Source organism: Ochotona curzoniae, unplaced genomic scaffold, assembly GCF_017591425.1.
Source record: "Ochotona curzoniae isolate NIBS_2020 unplaced genomic scaffold, NIBS_Ocur_1.0 contig_2723, whole genome shotgun sequence".
NCBI classification, from domain to species: domain Eukaryota; kingdom Metazoa; phylum Chordata; class Mammalia; order Lagomorpha; family Ochotonidae; genus Ochotona; species Ochotona curzoniae.
In genome coordinates, this window is record NW_024465573.1 from 23,635,691 (window position 1) to 23,655,626 (window position 19,936).

The 19,936-nt window shown below is 45.1% G+C and overlaps 1 protein-coding gene across 1 annotated transcript; it reads left to right on the forward strand.

Moving 5' to 3' along the window:
- Positions 1–361: 361 nt before the first annotated feature.
- Positions 362–1,147, forward strand: LOC121154134 (60S ribosomal protein L21-like). The gene is made up of 2 exons (XM_040976995.1): positions 362–659; positions 827–1,147. Exons 1-2 carry the CDS (start codon positions 362–364, stop codon positions 1,009–1,011), a joined length of 483 nt encoding a protein of 160 aa, XP_040832929.1. The 3' UTR covers positions 1,012–1,147.
- The last annotated feature ends 18,789 nt before the right edge of the window (positions 1,148–19,936 follow it).

Consider the following 19,936-nt stretch of genomic DNA (forward strand, 5'->3'; position numbering starts at 1 on the left):
GCTGGTCAAAATCCTAAAGTACATAGTGCCTAATTCCCTTTCTGTCCTGCTCGGGGCTTCTAGGCCTTTCTATTGAAACTGCAGGCAACTGAAAACCACAAAGCTGTGTCCCCAGCCAGAAGGCTGGAACTGAAATCGAAACTGGCTCCAAGAAGCTGGATTCCATTATGACCAAATAGGAGGCACGGTGGGGTAAGCCCACAGTGTTGCTCTAGGCTTAGGTTCATGCTCTAGTTTTAAAGCGCCCAAGAATGTCGTCCAGTGTACTTATGGCAAAAAAAAAAAAAAAGCATAACATTATTTCCTTTTTGAAAAACTTATTCTTTCAGTCAGAGCCGCCATCTTCCAGTAATTGGCCAAGATGATGGACACAACAGGAAAGAGGAGAAGCACCCGTTCCATGTTCTCCAGGCCTTTTAGGCAACACGGAGTTGTTCCCTTGGCCACATGCATGTGCATTTACAAGCAGAGTGACGTTGTAGACAGCAAGGGAATGGGTACTGTTCAAAAAGGAATGCCCCATAAATGTTACCATGGCAAAACTGGAAGAGTCTACAGTGTTACCCAACATGCTGCTGGCATTGCTGTAAACAAACAAGACCAAGAAAACACATGTTTCCTCATCCCTGGGTACTGGGACATGTGGAAAGTCATGAGTGGTTTTCCCCTTTGTTTCTCCCCTTCCCTCAGGAACAACAACAACAAAAAAAAATAGCAAATTTGGAAGCAATTAATTCACCCAATTTTCCCTAAACCTCAATCCTTCCTACCCTGATCAACCATGTTGTCGTTATTTTTAAAATAAATTTTTAATTTTTTTTAGAAGAGAGAATACATGTACATATTGAGCATATTAAACACTCTAAGAGCCAAGAAAGCTCCCTGAAACAGGTGAAGGTAAATGATCAGAAAAAGAAAGAAGCCAAAGAGAAAGGTACTTGGGTACAGCTGAAGTGCCAGCCTGCTCCACCGAGAAGCCCACTTCGTCGGAACCAACGGGAAGGAACCTGAGCTACTGGAACCCATTCCCTATGAATTCATGGCATATCAAGTGTAAAAGAAAATGAAAGACCTTTGGACCCTTAACAAAAAGTTTATTTGACTTAATTGAAAGAGAAAGAAATCTTCCATCCAGTGGATTAATTCCGAATGGCCTACTACAGCCAGGACTGGATCAGGCAGATACCAGGCGCCTGGCACTCCCTTTGGTTCCCCTGTGTGGGAAAGGCCCAACCACTCAGGCCATCACCCACTGCCTCCCAGGAGCACAGTGGATGCAAGCTGCACTCACGGAGCAGGCTGGGACTCAACGCAGGCACAGACACAGCAAGCAGACATTCTCCCACAGTGGCACAGAGCCACGTGCCAGGCCTCATTTCCATTTCTTTTTATTTTAAAGACAGTTTCAGAAGTAGGCGCTTGGCTTTGCAGCTACGATGCCCACATCCCAGTGACAGTGCCCATGTTTGATTCCCGACTCCAGTTGCCTGATACTGCAGATTCTGGGAGGCAATAGGTGGTGGCTCAGTGATTAGGTCCCTGTCACCCCCAAGGGAGACTTGGATTTGGTGCTAACTCCTTGGCTGTTGCAGGTATTTGCAAGTAAACTGGATGGGAGTTCCGTGTATATATGTATGTAAGAGAGAAAATGACTTTAAAAAAAGGGCCCAGCTTGGTAACCTAGTGGCTAAAGTTGTCATCTTGCTTGCACTGAATCCTATATAGGCACTGGTTCTAATCCCAGATGCTCCACTTCCTTCCAGCTCCCTGCTTGTGGCCTGGAAAAGCAGTAGAGGACAGCCCAGAGCCTTGGGACCCTGCACCCACATGGGAGACCTGGAAGAAGTTCCAGGATCCTGGCTTCAGATTGGCTGAGCTCTTGCTGTTGCAGCCACTTAGGGAGTAGACCAGTGGAGAGAACATCTTTCTCTCTGTACATCAGACCTTCCAACAGAAATAAATCTTTTTTAAAAAAAAAATTGAGGGTGAGTGGGTGGGAACAGTATTGTGGCACAGTGGATTAAGCCACTGGCTGCAGTACCAGCATCCTAAGTGATAGCCATTCCCTTCTGACCCTGCTCCCTGCTAATTAACTGGGAAAACAACAGACCAGGAAACAAGTGTCTGAGGCTCTGCCACCCTTGTGGGAAATCAGATGAAGTTCCTGGCTCCTAGCTCCAGCCTAGCCCAGCCTCCATCATTGTAGCCTTTTAGAGAATTAAAATCATTGATGGAAGATCTCTCTCTTGCTTATTGTCTCTCATTCTGTGTGTGTTTATATGTATCCTTTTCTCCATAACTCTGCCAAGTAAAATAAATAAATCCTTAAATTTTTTTTTCTTTTCAGAAATGGGCCTTGTAGTATACAGGGTCAAGCCACCACTTGGGACAACTGCATCCCATAGCCAAGTACTGGGTCAAATCCAGGCTACTCTGCACTCTGCCTGTTTTCTTGCTATTGCAGCCTGGAAGGCAGCAGGGAGAACCCAAGTGCTTGGGTCCCTGCCACCCACATAGGATGCCAAGATGGAATCCCAGGTTCTGGCTTTGAGTTGGTCCAGCCTGAGATATTCCAAAATGCCTGTAATAGCTGAGACTAAGCCAAGCCAAAATTAAGAGCTGGGAACGCCTTCAAGGCATTCCACATGCGCAGCAGAAACCCAGTTAGTGCTGCAGTGACCACTGCCACCCAACATTTATAGGCAACTGGGGATCGAACCAACAGATGACACTTCTCTGTCTCATTCTATCACTCTGCCTTTCAAGCAGATGGAAAGAAAGAAAGGTTGAAAGAAAGAAAAAAATTAAAGATTTAGCATGTTTTTATTTATTCTGCGTGCTTAAGAGGAAGTCTGGCATAGCAAGTTAAAAAGAATGAAGATTTTTCTAGTGACATGTGACTTTTCTTAAGCATTCCCTCTTTCACAGTCAGCTCTGTGTCTCAATTCCCTCCCTCGGAAAATCATTCCCACCCAGGAGGCTGCTAGCATTACCTGCCATAAATACATAAAAAGACATAGATGAGTTAGGTCCATTATACACACTAAGGGCTAGTTTTCTCTCTATAGTTTGCCAAAGCAAGTCAACAGTGCCATGTTGCTTTCCAAAACACTTTCCTAAGATTAGGAATGCCTCAGAATACAAATTAGGGCTGTGGTGCCCAGCGTAGTGACCTAGCAGCTAAAGTCCTCGCCTTAAACACACTGGGATCCCTGGGATCAGCGCAGTTCCAGCCATTGCAGTCAGTTGGAGAGTGAATCATCAGACGGAAGATCTTCCTCTCTGTCTCTCCTCCTCTCTGTATATGTGACTTTGCAATAAAAGAATGACATAAATCTTAAAAAAAAAATTAAGGCTGTGAAAATGAATTGACTTCAGAGTTGAAAGAAGAAAGTCATAGTATTGAGTGTTTTGGTATGCTTATTAAATGTATATAATTCCTACAAGAGACCATACTCGAAGCTATTTAGAAGAATAAAAGTCAAGCTGGGAAAAAAATGTACATGGTTCCATGTTTGGAAGCTAGATATATTTGTATTTGTGGTGCAATTTTGCAAGTACCGTAAAAGCATTCTCAAGGCTTCCCAAAGCAGTCGAGCTACTTGCCCCGATGACCGGTTATCCAGCCAGTAAGCATGAGTCTGAGGAAACAGAACACCTGTCTCCTAAGCCCTTTGTCTTCGCAAACTGAGAACAGATGTATCAGTGTTTGTGGCCTGTTGAAAAACAAAACAAATTTGGTTTTGTTCCTTCTAAGTTTTCTTTAAAATATGTTCAGCAGAGCTGGTGCAATGGCTCAACAGGCTAAATCCTTACCTTCCAAGCACTGGGATCCCATATGGGTGCTGGTTAATGTCTCAGCTGCTCTACTGTTCATCCAGCTCCATGTTTATGGCTTGGGAGAGAAGTAGAAGATGGACAAAAGCTTTGGGACCCTGCACCTGTGCAGGAGAACTAGAGGCTCCTGGCTCCTGGCTTCAGGCCTGCTCAACTAGAGCCATTGCCACCATTTGGGGAGTGAACCAGTGAATGAAAGATCTTTTTCTCTGTCTCTACTTCTCTTGGTAAATTTAATCTGTCTTTCCAATAAAATAAGTACATCTTTTTTTTTTTTAAATCTGTATAATATACTTCAAAGGGTTCACAGAAAATTGAATCAAAAATTTTCTGTTCAGTGCAAAAAAGCAGAGTTACATAGATTTTTCTAAATACTTGCATCAGGGATCTCCAAAACTTCATAGAAATGAGTATGTATATTTCTTTCATTGTTAGGTAGCACTCTGCCTAAGAAACTTATTGCAGAGAGCACCAGCTGGCAAGTGCCAGGACAGGGTGTGAGTCATGTCAGGCACCATGGTAGGTGCAAGTTCCCAGTTTCAGAACATGCCTGACAGGGGGATTGTGGGAACTCACACACTAGGCTGTACCTCCCATGGGTAAGCATGGAAATCAGGGATTGGGGTCAGGCCTGGCTGGGCTAGGTTGCAATACCTGCCAGCCCACACAAGCTGTGGGGCTGGGAATGAATTTGGTAGGAGAATTCTAGAGGAAAAAAAAAATCACAGGATGTGTGGTCAGACCTCGGAGTGTGTGTATTGGGACTTGGCTTCCTCAAGGGCTAATGCCTGTGTGATGGACAACACGCCCAGATGTACACAAAGGACATAACAGCCAGTTCATCTAGGACAGCAGGAGAAGCCACCTGCTTCGTCAGAGGATGGAAAGCAGAACACATTGGACAGTTCTCCTGGCCAAGTTTTGCAGCATGTTCCTGGGTCTGTGGATGCACTGAAGTGGTCTTTGTCAACCAATAGAGCGTGGAAGGATTTTCTCAACCTTGGAGCAATGAAACCAGGGTTGAAAAACAACTTCTCAGAACTGTCAAAATCACTCAGGTAACAATATCAGAGCATTCTTCCCCATATCAAAAGCTCCAGCATCATTAAAAGTCCATCTGCTATCCCACTGTACTAATATAGTTTGACAACAAGGAGCAGCCCCCTTCCATGCCTTCCCTGCAGACACAGGAGGAAAAAAAAAACTGAAACATTTGTCCCAACCACCTTCTTCCATACCTGACCCTCCCATGCTAATTAGAAGCTCGCATGGGTGTCCATCCCTTTTAATTATGTAAACACTATTAAAAAGGAAATAATTTTTTTTAAAAAAAAGAAACTGGCTGAGGGGCTGGTATGGTATAACAGATGAAGCTATAGCTTGCAAAGTCAACATCTTTTATACATGCCAGTTTGCATTCCAGTTGCTCCACTTTGATCCAGTTCCCTGCAAGGCGCCTGGGAACAGCACTGAGAGAAGGCTCAAGGACTGGGGCCTCTGATATCCGTGTGAAGGACCTGGATGAAAAGTCCTGGCTCCTGGCTGTAGCACCCATCTGGGGAATAAACCAGCAGATGGACGATCTCTGCTGTTCCTTCTGTAATTCTTTCAAATAAACAAATATTCATTTTTAAAAATAGATTATTTCCTCAATTTTTCTGCAGAATGCAAGTACTCTATGAGAATTTTTTTCTTAAAGATTTATTTATTTTTATTGGAAAATCAGATATACAGAGAGGAGGAGAGACAGAGAGGAAGATCTTCCATCCGATGATTCACTCCCCAAGTGACTGCAATGGCTAGCACTGGGCTGATCTGAAGCCAGGAACCGGGAGCTTCTTCCAGGTCTCCTACACAGGCGCAGGGTCCCAAGCCTTTAGGCCATCTTCAAATGCTTTCCCATGCCACAAGCAGGGAGCTGGATGGGAAGTAGGGGTGGCCAGGATTAGAATTGGCACGTATATAGGATCCTGGTGCATGTGTAAGGTGAGGACTTTAGCCACTAGGCCAAGTGCCAGGCCTTCTGTGAGAATGCCATATGAACTCTATAAAAAAGAACAATTTAGGCCTGGTACTATAGTTCAGTGACTAAATCTTCACCTTGCATGTGCCGGGATCTCATATGGCATCAGTTCATGTCCCAGCTGCTCCACTTCCCTTCCACCTCCCTGCATGTGACTTGGGAAAGTAGCAGAGAATTGCCCAAAGCCTTGGGACCCTGCACTCAAGTAGGAGACTTAGAAGAAGCCCCTGGCTCCTGGCTTCAGACTGACTCAGCTCTGGCCATTGCAGGTATTTGGGGAGTGAATTGTCAGATGGAAGACCTCTCTGTGTGTGTCTCTCTCCATAAATCTGCCTTTCCAAAAAAAAAGAAAGAGAATTAATTAAAAAAATAATATAATATGTGGAACAAATGTTTAGTCTACCTGTTAAAATGCTTGTTAAGGTACCCACATCTGAGTTCAGTTCTGGTTCCTGACTCCAGGAACTCCAGCTTCTCCTTCATGCAGATTGCAGGTATCAGCAAGGGATGGCTCAGGTTCCTGCTACATGGGAGACTTGGAATAGGTCCTGGCTCCTAGCTTTGGCCCGTCCCAGCCCTGGACATTGCAAGTATTTGGGAGGTAAGCCTGTGAATGGTTGCTCTTTGTCCCTTTCTATTTCTCTCCACCTCTCAAATAAATGAACAAGAAAAAAAAAAAACTAAAACAATGAACCTATTGTTAAAAATCATCAGTATTTATCTTATTGTATTGATTAATCCACTAATCTTTTAAGAAACTGAGCATCCATATGTGATCCTTAAGTCTTTTTCAAAATTCAATGAAAATGCTCTCCTTTATTTTTAATTAAATTTAGAGCACTCAGATGTTAAATTAGCCATGGGGGCAGGACACAATGAGACTGGGTCATAGGATCTGAGCCAAATCCCAGAGCGCTGACTGGCTTCTCCCCATCCAGAAATCTCAGGAGAGAAGAGCCACTATCTGATCAAGCCCGGCTGTACAATCGGAAATAACCATCAAATATTCCACCTTCACTATTCACACCAACTTTAGTGACAGTGTTGAGTTCTCTTGGGGACTTTCTTCTGATGATCACAAGCACCAAGCATTTGTGGATTCTCTGTGGACAGTCCAGCTCTTCTATAACCTAGCCCCAACCTACTGGTTCAACCTGTCAAGGTCACTGACTTTCTTTTCTTCCCCATCTGGCACAGGCGTCTTTGCTACCAAAACGCATCCTCTGGTTGTCCCTTAACCTTGGCTGCCTCACCCAACCCTTCTTTGAAATTCTACAATTCCTTCAAGGTAGGCTCAGTTGAGGATTTTTATAATCCATGGAAAATTCCCTAAGCATTTGGTTGATTCAGAACAGATTAACTGGCTTCCAATCCTGACTTCATAGCTTATTACCTGTGTGTTTTTAACAAAAGCAATTAACCTCTCTGGGCTAAGTTCAGTGCTTCAACTGCAAAATAGGTATAATAGCTCCTATTTCCTAGGAGTGCTATAAGGAGTAAATAAATGACTATGTGTAAATTACTATATGGATAGTACATATAATACTGCCTGGAACAACATTTGTGCTCTATAAAATGATAGCTAAGATCATTAGTACAACATCTTAACAGACCAGGTGAAATGCATGACTGCCTAACTAGAAAATCCCCAAATAGCCATGAACTGCATTTGTTTAATTTACTGCTGAACACTTAACACTATACCTGGCACATAATGATTGCTCAAGAAATAATTTATTTTTTGATTTCTTTCCTTATATTTTATTAAGATTTATTTTCTTGAAAGGCAGAGGGAGAGATAGAGGGTAAGAAAGAGAAACAAAATCTTCCAGGCGCAGCACGATGACTCAATTGTCTAATCTGCCTACAAACACCAGAGTCCCATATGGGCACTGGTTCATGTCCCAGGTTCTCCAATTCCCATGCAGTTCCCTGCCTACAGCCTGGGAAAGTGGTAGTGAATAGCTCAAAACCTTGGGACCCTACACCCACATGGCACATCCAGAAGAAACTCTTGGCTCCTGGCTTTGGATCAACTCAGCTCCAGCTGTTGCAGCCATTTGGACAGCAAACCAGCAGATGGAGGATCTTACTCTGTGTCTCTCCTTCTCTCTGTAAAGTTGTGTTTCCAATAAAAATAAATAAATACTTCCAAAAAAAGAAGAAAAGGAAAGGAAAGAAAGAGATCTTCCCTCTGCTGGTTCTCTACCCAAACAGCCAAGACAAGTTGAAACCAGGAGCCTGGAACACCATCCAGGTCTCCCAAGTAGGCGCCAGGGGCTTAAGAACTGGGTTTTTCCAGAGATAAGAAGTGGAGAAGCTAGGACTCAAATCTGTGCTCAGATGAGATGGCAGTGCTGCAGGTGGCAACGTAGCCCTCTATGCCACAGCACTAGTCCCACTCCTTTGGTTCTACATGCTCAGAGCCTAATACAATGCCTGCACATTGTAGCAAGCAGTATATCCCCACCAATACAAGACAAGAAAGATGGATTGTATATTTTCCTTTCTAAAGGTTCAGATAGGCATGACAGAAACTCAGGAATTGCCATCCAGAAAATCTAAAATTGACCTGAACCTTTTACGTGGCAGAATAGAGCCCTGACGATCCCCAGACGCTTCTGAAGAAGTCAAGGGACAAGTGGGCCATCAGGCCCTCTCCAGAGGAGAAAAAGGCAGCAAGGGGCACTGCGGGAGACTCCAGTCCAGACTCAGACACCAAGGGAAGGACAGACCCCAGGGGCCTTTCAACTGCTACTAAGACCTGACGTCAAAACCACAGAGAAGCCAGAAATAGTATCTTTCCCCCAAAATACCTTTCCCAAAAAGATAACGAAATGTCTTTCAATCTCCAGGACAAGAAGAAAGCTTTATCTGTTTTACTGCCATTACTTATTCAACCCTTCCTAACCGGGGCTCAGGCAAACAAAGCCTTTTAAGGACTCCTCTACCAGCTCTGCTTTTGCCACTTCTGTTTGAAGTTGTCCTGAAACAGTAAGACAATAAAACAGAGAATGAGTTTGCAGTGGTACAGCAAGTTAAACTGCCAGCTAATATGGATGCAGGTTTAAGTCTTAGCCACTCCACTTCCAATACAGAAACTTGCTAATGCAACAGGGAAAGCAGTGGAGGATGGTCCAAGTATTTGGGCCCCTGCACTCATGTGAGATACAAGAAGCTCCCAGTTTCTGCCTTCAGATCAGCACAGCTCTGATCTTTGCAGCCATTTCAGGAATGAAGCAAGGGATAAAATTATGAAATATCTCTCTCTCTATTACTCACTTCTCTCTGTAACTCTGCCTTTCAAATAAATAAGTAAATGCTGGGCCCGGTGGCGTGGCCTAGCAGCTAAAGTCTTCGCCTTGAATGATCCATGATCCCATATGGGCGTCGGTTCTAATCCCGGCAGCACCACTTCCCATCCAGCTCCCTGCTTGTGACCTGGGAAAGCAGTCGAGGACGGCCCAAAGCTTTGGGACCCTGCACCTGTGTGGGAGACTGGAAAGAGGTTCCTGGTTCCTGGCTTCGGATCGGCATAGCATCGGCCGTTGCGCTCACTTGGGGAGTGAATCATAGGACAGAAGATCTTCCTCTCTGTCTCTCCTCTTCTCTGTATATCTGACTTTCCAATAAATAAATAAATCTTAAAAAAAAATAAATGTTTAGGAGAAAGAAAGAGAGAGAAGAAAAGAGAAAGAACAAAAGAAAGAGAAAGAAAGAAAAACAAAGGGAAGAAAGGAAGGAGGAAGGGGAAAAAGAAAAAAAAAAGGACATCCAAACTGAAAAGGAAGAAGTAAGCCTATATCTCTTCTTATACTTGATCTTTTTCTGAAATTCTTACTTTTTTTAATTGTTACTTTTGATGACTTTTACATAGTTGATTAGGGTGGAAATGATGGAGCATTAGGGGAAAGTGGAGAGATCATTGTATCTGGGGGAAGTGGGGAGACAAGAGGAGAAGCCACACCCAGCCACCCAACTGCCTCAGTACACAGGGATGGGGAACTGCCACCCAATGTCATCCCAGGGTCCCCGATGTGGAGCATGATCCAAGGGCTCCACTCAAGTGGTCTTGATAGTCCTAAAATGTTGTGGATCTCACCCATCCAAGAATGAAGAAATCCTTCCAAGATCCATTGACCAACATAGTCCTTCCTAGAGTCTCCATTCACCCAGATATTTGCTGTCAACACTTGGCTGAGGAAGTTGATCAGTCTATTTTGCTCTTCCTCCTCTGCCATGGCACCAGATGTCCTCTGCAGGCTCCAATAGACTGCCATATCCTCCATGTGCATCTGGGTACGCTGTGCAACACTCCATCTAAGCCACTAAGGAGGCCTAGTTCTGACACATGCAGACCATAGTCACATCCCAGATCCTGTGATTCTCTCCATGGTTGGAGCTCTGAGTCCAGCAGCTCAGTTTGGGGGATCCCTGAAGAAATCTCATCTAAAGGGGTCACAGATCTAACCTGTATGTGCTAGCCAGTACAGGGTCCAGCCCAGTTTATCACCTACATCAGTGGTTGCAGTTACTGGGTCAATTCTGTCTCCAGTCCCATCTGATACCCAAGCCTATGGATGCTGCAGTCCAACCCAACCCTGCCCACCACACACTCAGCCCTCATTCATACCAGTGGGAAATACAGCCTCATTGGATTAACCCTCTCTAATTCCCACTAGTTAATTCCCCAGTCCTGGTTCTGTGCTTGCCAGTATGTACAGCAGACTGGTCCAATCTGGTCCACATCCCATTTAGTTCTCATATATATCAACTGGGCATTAAAGTCTAGAACTGGCTCCACTATCCAGCCCACACTCATGCTGGCAGGTGCCATTGTTGCTTAGCCAGGCCTGCCCCCAATCCTGGTTGGTTCTCATGCTCACCAGGGGAGTTGCAACCCATCAGAGAGATGCCCATAGCTTCCTCCTGAACCCATTCCCTATCCTGGATCTTGCACCCTGCAGACGGTGCTTCAGTCTAGCTTGACAGGACTTGCCTCCCGGTCCCAACACTTGCCAGTTGATGCTGTAGCAAAGCCCTACCAGCCTGCATTTACTCTGGCTCATGCACGCACCAGTGCATACAGTCAGTTAGCTCAGCCTGGCTCTACTCTTTACCCAGCTCACATGCAGGCCAACAGGTGTTGCAGTCCTCTGCCTGGACTGACATTCCCTTAGTCCAAGTTCTCATGCTCAGCAGTGGTAGCAATGTCCCAGCAGAGGAGCCCACCACAATCCCTCTACTGGGTTTGCACCCTACACCCCAGGTCTCATGTGTGCTAGTGGGTGCTGCAGCCCTGTCTGGCATGGCCCACCTCAGCTCTTTATTTGCCAGCAGGTGCTGTAACCTGGGCCAGCCTGGTTTGCCCTCACTTCCAACTCATGCTGGTGGATGCTACAGCCTAGCCCATCCTAGTCCCTAGTCCTAACCCTAATGTGAATTGGCTGGTGTTGCAGCCTGACTTGGTCTGTCCTACACCCTGTCCTAGTTCTCAGAACTGCCAAACCTGACCCACCCCCAAAGCTGAACCCCAATAATGCCAGTTGGCACCATAACCTGGCCTGGTCTGAACTGCTTCCAGCTTTGGTTCTTGTGTTCACCTATAGGGACTGCATCTTAACAGAGTTCCCCAAACTCCTCTAGCAGATCTTATGCCAGTGGCAGATCTCACACACACCAGTGGATCTTTGGCCCAGACTGACTTAAACCACCTCTTGTCCTGACAGGAACAGTGGCCTTGCTCCACTGGCCCACACCCATTCTGGTTCTTACTGTTGGGTCTTATAGCCCAGCCACACCTGGTCCACACCCAGACACAGCTCTCATACGGTTCAGCGGGTGCCAAAACCTAACCCAGCCCGTCCTACACCCACCCTGGCTCTCACTAGCACCAGTGAGAGTTGGAGTCTAGCCCAGTCTGGCACAACCCAGACCCAATCCACACTTGTGCCAAAGTATACTGCAGTCATCTAGCCCAGACTGTCACCTCCATTCCAACTCTCGTGCTTACCAGTGGAAGCCACAATCCAGCTGGAACATACTCTTAGCTCATCAATCAGCCCTATTCCCTGCCACAGGTGTTTCATGTGCCAGTGATTATTCTGACCCAGCTCAGCATAGCCCATCCCCGTCTTGGCCTTTGCCATCAGATACTGCAGCAAGGCCTGGCCTACCCATTCCCAGTCCCAACTCTCACTGGCAGGTGTGTAGCATAGCCCTGCCCAGTAAGCTCCCATCCCTGGCTCAATCAAACCAATAGGTGTTATAGCCTAGCCTGGCATGACCCGTGCTCCAGCATGGCTCCTGCACATGCCAGTGGGCTAAGGCTTGGCCCAGCCCTGCCTGGTCCACCCCTGCTCCAGAACTAATCCACACACTTGCTGACAAGAGTAGCAGCCCTGCCAGGCCTGACCAACACCCAGGCCTGAATCACATGCTCACCAGCAGAAGCTTTGGCCCATCAGGGGAGTTTCCCAAGTTCCTTTACCAGGCCCACTCTCAGACCCACCCAGATCTCACATGTGCCAGCTAGTGCTAGGCCCTTACCCAGCAGAGTCTGCTCCCTCTAGCACGACCTTTGTATGAGCTGGTGGATGTTGTGGCCCAGCTCACCTCATACTCTAATCTTGGGTGCGCCTGTGGATGCTCCAGCCTGGACCAGCCTGGCATGTTTCCAACCCAGTACCATAAATGTCAGAGGTTCCATGGTCATGCCTAGTTCAGCCCATCACTTAAACAAACCAGTGGAAATTTCAGTTCCACAGGGATGAGCCCACATATCCTACAGAGAATCTGCCCCCAAAACTGGTTCTCTCATATGCTGGTTAGTGTCATGGCCCAATCTAATATCACCCATTCCCTGTTCCAACTCTCACTAGTGGATACTGTGATTTAGCCCTGCTAGATAGGATGCCAGCCCTAGCTTTAGTGTACACTGGTGAGTGGCAGTCAGTGTTGTTCCATGCTAACTAGCCCAACTCAGGTCTCCCATGTGGGTTGGTGCCTATAAAGGTTTTCCAGCATCCCTCTTCCAAACTGCTTGAGTCTCAGCCCTCTTACTTACCTGCAAGTACAGTGGCCATGTTGATGAAGTCCCTCAAAAGTCACTCCTCACCTGCAACATACTCCCTCAGCAGTCCTTCCTCCCACCCATCCTCTTACCCACTTCCCTGATCAATCCACAGTCTCTGCACCCAGGAGTGCATGGGTTCCCTAGCCCAGCCTTCCTAAGCCCAGCCTTCTAGATGGGTGGTGTGCTGGCCTGGAGTTCTGCCTGCCCACTTGAGTCCTAAGTTCCTGGCACATGCACTGACCTGGGATTTACCTCTATGCGCACTTGAGATCCAGGCCTATTCAAAGTTCCCCAGCACACCAAGTCCACCAGCACACCAGGCCAGCATGCTAACCTAGGGCTCTCCTCTCTCCTCCCCTCACCCCACCCAGGACCAAGCACATGGGGAACCACAGTTCATGCCTTGGTTGCTCAATTTGTTATCCACCTTCCCACTGATGGCCTGTCAAAAGCAGTGGAAGATGGCCCAAGTGTTTGAACCCCTGTCCCACTTGGGATATCTGACAGAAGTTCCCAGCTCCTGGCTTCCAGCTAACTCAGCGGTCACCTGCAACGTGACTCAGCAGGCAGATGGAAAATTTCCCTCTGTGTGTGTGTGTGTGTTCATTCTTGTCCCCATCTCTCTATTAATTTTACTTTCTTTTTTTGAAAGATTTATTTATTTTTATTACAAAGTCAGATATACAGAGAGGAGGAGAAACAGAGAGAGGAAGATCTTCCATCCTATGATTCACTCCCCAAGTGAGCACAATGGCCGATGCTGCGCCAATCTGAAGCCAGGAGCAAGGAACTTCCTCCAGGTCTCCCACACAGGTGTAAGGTCCCAAAGCATTGGGCCATCCTCAACTGCTTTCCCAGACCACAAGCAGAGAGTTGGATGGGAAGTGGAGCTGCCGGGATTAGAACCGGCGCCCATATGGGATCCCGGTGCAGTGGGTTCAAGGTGAAGACTTTAGCTGCTAGGCCACACCGCCGGGCCCAATTGGACTTTCAAACAAGTAAATAAATCTTCAAGAAAAAGGACACAGGCAAGTTGATTCTAAAACTCATACATGAAAAACCCAGCTAAAACAGTATTTTGAAAAGAACATAGTTGAGAGGAATTATGCTTCCCAACTTAATAATTCATTGCAAATACACAGTAATTAAGCAGTGTGGTACGAGCACTGGGATAAAAGTCAAAGTCCAGAAATAAACTCTTAAATGTATAGTTAATTGATCTTTGACAAGGTTGCCAAGATAGTTCAATGGGAAAAGAACAGTCTGTTTAACAAATGGTGCTGGGACACCTGGATACATACGTGCAAAAGAATACCATTTGGACTCTACTTCACACTATGCATAAAATTAACCTAAAATGGATTACAGATCAAAATATAAGAGATAAAACTTTAAAAAGATTATACAGGAATAAATCTTAATTATTTTGGTTTGGACAATGATTTTTTAGTTATGACATCAAAAGCATAATGGATAAAGCAAATACTAGGTAAATAAGACCACCTCAAGGGCCCGGAGTAGTGGCCTAGTGGCTGAAATCCTCACCTTGCATGTGCCAGGATCCCATATGCGCACCAGTTCTAATCCCGGTGGCCCCGTTTCCCATCCTGCTCCTGCCTGTGGGCTAGGAAAGCAGTCAAGGATGGCCCAAAGCCTTGGGAACCTGTACTCGCATTGGAGACCCAGAAGAGCTCCTGGCTCATGGCAGCTCCAGCCGTTGTGGTCACTTGAGGAGTGAACCATTGTATGGAAAATCTTCCTCTCTGTTTCTCCTCTTCTCTGTATACCTGCCTTTCCAATAAAAATAAATAAATATTTTTTTTTAAAAAAAGACACCGTTTGGGATGCAAGTATGCTGTATCAGAGTGGCTGGATTCAAGTTTCTGCTGCATATCCAATTCCAACTTCCTGCAAATGTACACCCTATAACAGTGTGGCTTGACTGTTTTTGGGATCCTGAGTTCATAGATTGCTGGTGCTGGAGACCAAAGTCAAACTCAGTGGATAAAGGTGCACGAGAAGCATAAGTCCAAGACCAAAGTCAAGGCCTGTGGGCAAGGGTCCACAGTTGGACAATGGTCCAAGGCCACAGAATTGTTACTTTCAAATATCCTTGAGACAGTCAAATGCTGACTTCTGTACTTGGGTCACACTGTTGCTTCCTGATCATCAAGCAGTAAGTGAGAGGAGATGTATTTATCTGAAAGATAAAAAGACAGACAATAAAACAGAGGAAAACCTTCCATCTGCTGGTTCACTATCTAGATGTTTGCAAAAGCTATGGCCATGCCAGGCTGAAGACAGGCACCTGGAACTTTTGGTGTCATAATTTAAAAATCAATTTTAAAAGACTTATTTGAAACGTAGAAACACCTGGGGCTGGGTCAGGTCAAAGCCAAGAGCCAGCAGGAGACTGCATTTGTGGCACAGCAGTTTAAGCTGCTGCTTGGGACGCCTCATCCCACTTAGAGTACTGGTTTGAGTTCCAACTGCTCTACTTCCGATCCAGCTCCCTGTTAATGGGCCTGGGAAGAAGTGGACAATGTTTCAAGTAATGTAATCCCTGCCAATCAAGTGAAAGACCAAAGCGAAAATCCTAGCTCCTAGCTGATGCAAGTATTTGAAGAGGAGCAAGTGGATGGAAGAGATCCCTTTCATTCTGTATCTTTCCTTCTTTCTGTGTCACTCTGCCCCTCAAATAAACGAATAAAATCTTTATACATGTGTAAATAACAGTGAATAACATTATTAATATTATTAGTCAATTATTAATAAATAATAAAAATGCACTGCAAACAAAACAGCAAGGAGATAAAAACACACCGAATGAAAGAAAATATTTATATGTAAATACGTGATTTGTATACAGAATAAAAATCATACAACTTAATAATAAAAAACACAACCCAAAGTAAAAGTGAGCAAAAGATTTAAATGAACATTTCTCCAGGGAAGACACATAAATGGCCCATTAGCATGTAAAAAAATAGCCAACTCTGATTCATCAGAGCAATGCGGACCAAAACCACAGCAGGAAAACACTGCACATCAACCAGGCTAATTAAATACAAAAGATGCTGATAAATAACGGGGAACATAAAAATGTGGGAAGACCTTAGAGATTGCTGATTGGAACATAAAAGGCTTTCAGTGAGTGAAAAAAATGCGTTAGCAGTTTCTCAGAGTGTTAAATATGGGATCAGAGTGTGACCCAGAAATTCTACTTTCAGGTATATGTCCTGGAGAACTGAAACTATATGATCATGCCAACTCTGTTCATAGCAGTGTTAGTCACAGGAGCCGAAAAGCAGAAACAACTCAAATGTGCATCAGCTAATGCCCACTGGCGGGATAATTACACAGCAATGGTGCTACAACATGGAGGAACCCCTGAAGACACTATGCTGAGTGAATCAAGCCAGACACATGAGTCACCATGTGTACAATTCTATTTCCATGAGACACCCAGAGTAGGTAAATCCATCAAAAACAAAGGAGATTAGTAATGCCCTAGGGCCAGCAGTGTTGGATGTGGGAAAGGATGGAAAGTGATTATCAATGGATAAATCATTCCATTTAGGGTGATCATGCGTTTACTTCCCAATCTGGGGATATACTAAAACCAATAAATTGTACAGTTCAAGTAAGAAAAGACATTTTAAAAACCTTTTAATTGGGCCCAGCGCGGTGCAAGTGGTTAAGGTCTTCGCCTTGCACGCCCGGGATCCCATATGGGCGCTGGTTCTATCCCGGCAGCCCCGCTTCCCTTCCAGCTCCCTGCCTGTGGTCCGGGAAAGCAGTCGAGGACGGCCCAAAGCTCTGGGACCCTGCACCTGAGTGGGAGACCGGGAAGAGACTCCTGGCTCCGGTCCGGCAATGCATCGGCCGTTGTGCTCACTTGGGGAGTGAATCATCGGACGGAAGATCTTCCTCTCTGTATAGCCGCCTTTCCAATAAAAAAATAATAAAAATAAATCTTTAAAAAAAACCTTTCAATTTAAAAAAAAAAACTCATAAGGAAAGAAAATTCTCTTCGTTATATAGGCAGACTTGGCTCTAAGGAGTTCAATAAAAGGAGGACAAAAAAAGAACAAAAATATTACCAAATGTTTTATTTAAACACCCAGGGAAGCCAGGGGCAAAGACCTGGACACTGTGCTACTTATTGACACGGAAAATCCTGACATGGAATCAGTTTCCTTTGTAAAAAGACTACAGGCTACCGGGAAAGAGGGGCGAGTGGGAAGCATCTCAGGGAAGGAACCCTTCCCAGAGGAAGAAATCCAAAGTCTCCCCTTTCCCATTCAGCCATTCCACTGAGCAAGAGCTCTCCAAAGTTACCTACTCCTTACACAGTGATGCCACGGGCCATGCAGCTGATCCCACTTTCTCCTAGGAAAAGCAGCCACTGTGTCCTGGAGTCCCTGAAGGAGCAGCCCAGGTGGTTCACTGACAGAGCTGTGCCTGGCCTCAGGGGCTGTCGATTGCAGGCTCCTTTCGGAGCAGTCTCTTGGGCTGAGTTATTTCCAGCTACTATGTGTTTACAGAGCTTCCCTGTTGACCTGGGGAAGATGGACAGGTGAATGTGTATGCAGCAAAAGCTATGTAGGACAGCTGCAGAGCTGCAGCTTCAAAACCAGCTGTTCACAGGATGGGGCACAGCCAATGGGAGGCCATGATGGACATCTCATCCAGGATGGGGTTTGAAATATGAATTAGGGAAAGAACCAGAATGTGGCGTTTTTGCTTAGTTCCTCACCTCTGAAGGAGCCTGAGCTAGAAACACAATGGAAAGGGATTATCAGGATTTCCATAATGGTCAGTACAGCCTGGCTGTGCCCAGTGCACTGAAAATAAAGAGCTAAAGGAAAAGACCTAAACACAACAAAACATATCGCTTAACCTGAAGCTATACAAACATACCAACCAGAATTGCTTCCTACATGGACTCCGCCAAACTGAATCGCTGGACTCAGGACCCCAACCATGGAAAGAACTGCAGGTTCCGTGATCTGACCGTGGAGCGCATGTGTTAGAGCTGGACCTCCTCAGTGGCTTAGGCAGAGCAGAGGACAGCATATCCAGGTGCACATGGAGGATATGGCAGTACGTTGCAACCTGCAGAAGACACCTGGTACCACAACAGAGGATGGAGGACAAATTGATCAACTACCCCATTCAAGTATTGGCAGTGAATACCTGGGCAAATGGAGACTTTAACGTGGACTGTGTCAGCCAGATGGATTCTGGAGAGATCTTGTCATGCTTGGAGTAGTGAGATCGGTAGTAATTCAGAACCGTTGAACTATCAAAACCTCTTGAACAGGACCATCAGAACATGCCCCACATCGGGGACTTTGGGGTGATATCAGGTGGCTGCCCCCCATCCAGGGGTGCAGAAGTGTTTGGAAGTCTGGGTGTGGCTTTTCTCCTTGTCTCCCCCTTTCCCCCAGATACAGGAAGGAAAAAAGAGAGAATGTGGAAATGGTGATCTCACACAGCTTCCTGCAGCCCTTGACCCTTATCACCCTAATCAATGTAAAAATCATCACAAAAACAATTAATAAAAAAGCAAATAAAAAAACTTGCAAAAGACAATAACATGAAGTGTTTGGTCCTGGAGCAACAAATTCCCACTTTGGGAAAATAGCCCATTTAGGATGCTTGTCCTTTTTTCCAACAATAGGAAATAAAGGCAGGGTCTTCATGAAGTTCATGGAAGTGAGTATTACAAAGAAAAAACTGGCCTCTCTGATGTAAGCCATCCTTATGCATCGCTATCCTTACCCAATAAGACACTTAGGTAAACATGTGTATATATATTCACCTAGATAAAATGTATAATGGAGATTCGCATACAGAGAAGTGAAGATGCATTGTTTTGCAGTTTGCATCTCTACTCCTGAATCAAAGAAGGACTCCCACTGAAACTATTAAATAATTCTTGACAATCGGATCCTGGGCTTCCTGCCATTGTCTATACCTACAATGTCATGATACACTTAAATAATAAGATGATGGACTTGTGGCTGTTGCTGAATGACTATACTATTGTAATAATTTGGGGGAAAACAGTGGAGGAGAGGGAATGAAGAGGGTGGAATGGGAAATCCCTAAGCCAATGGAACTATATAAAAAATAAAACTATATATGGATTTCAAAAATATTTATTACAATATAAATTTATCTTCTAATTCCATTTTTCCATAAAGTTTTTTACTTAGGAAGACAGAGCATACAATTGAATTGGTGACTGACAAGGAAGAAATGTTAGATAGCTATGGCACTGAAAGCAGCAGAGAAAGGACCCAGATGGCAACTAAGAACAAGACAGTTCCAAACATAGGCTGGTAAGTGAGGGGCCATTGTTGTGGTACAGAGGATAAAACCACTGCTTGGGACGCCAGCATTCCATCTCAGAGTACTAGTTCAAGTTCTGACAGCTGCTTTGCTTCCCATCTAGCTTCCTGCTTGTACAGGAACAGAGAGAGACCAAATTGGGCCTCCACTACCCATGAGGGATTATGGGGTGGAAGTAAATTCTTGGCCCATAGCCTCAGCCTGGCTTAGATTTGCCCATTGCAGCTTTCTGGGATATGAGCTAAGAGGTGGAAGATCTCTCTCTCTTCCTCTGTATTTCACCACTCTTGATAACTCTCTGCCTTTCAAATAAACTATTTTTTAGTTATGAGAATATGGAAATGCTAATTACTATAATTTGATCAGCATATGTTATATAAATATCTTGGCATACCACACTATATGAGACCAGTGCATCATGAACAGAATTGGAGAGAGAGGTGACATGCAATGGAGAAAATAAGAAATGAGACAGAAGATAAAGACCATGAAAGTGACCAGCCAGAGGGAAGCCCCCTTTTCTAAGGAGGTCACCTAGACAACTTGTTGCCTCAATCTTTTTTTTTAAAGATTTTATTTATTTTTATTGGAAAGGCAGATATACAGAGAGAAGGAGAGACAGAAAGATCTTTTATCCAGTG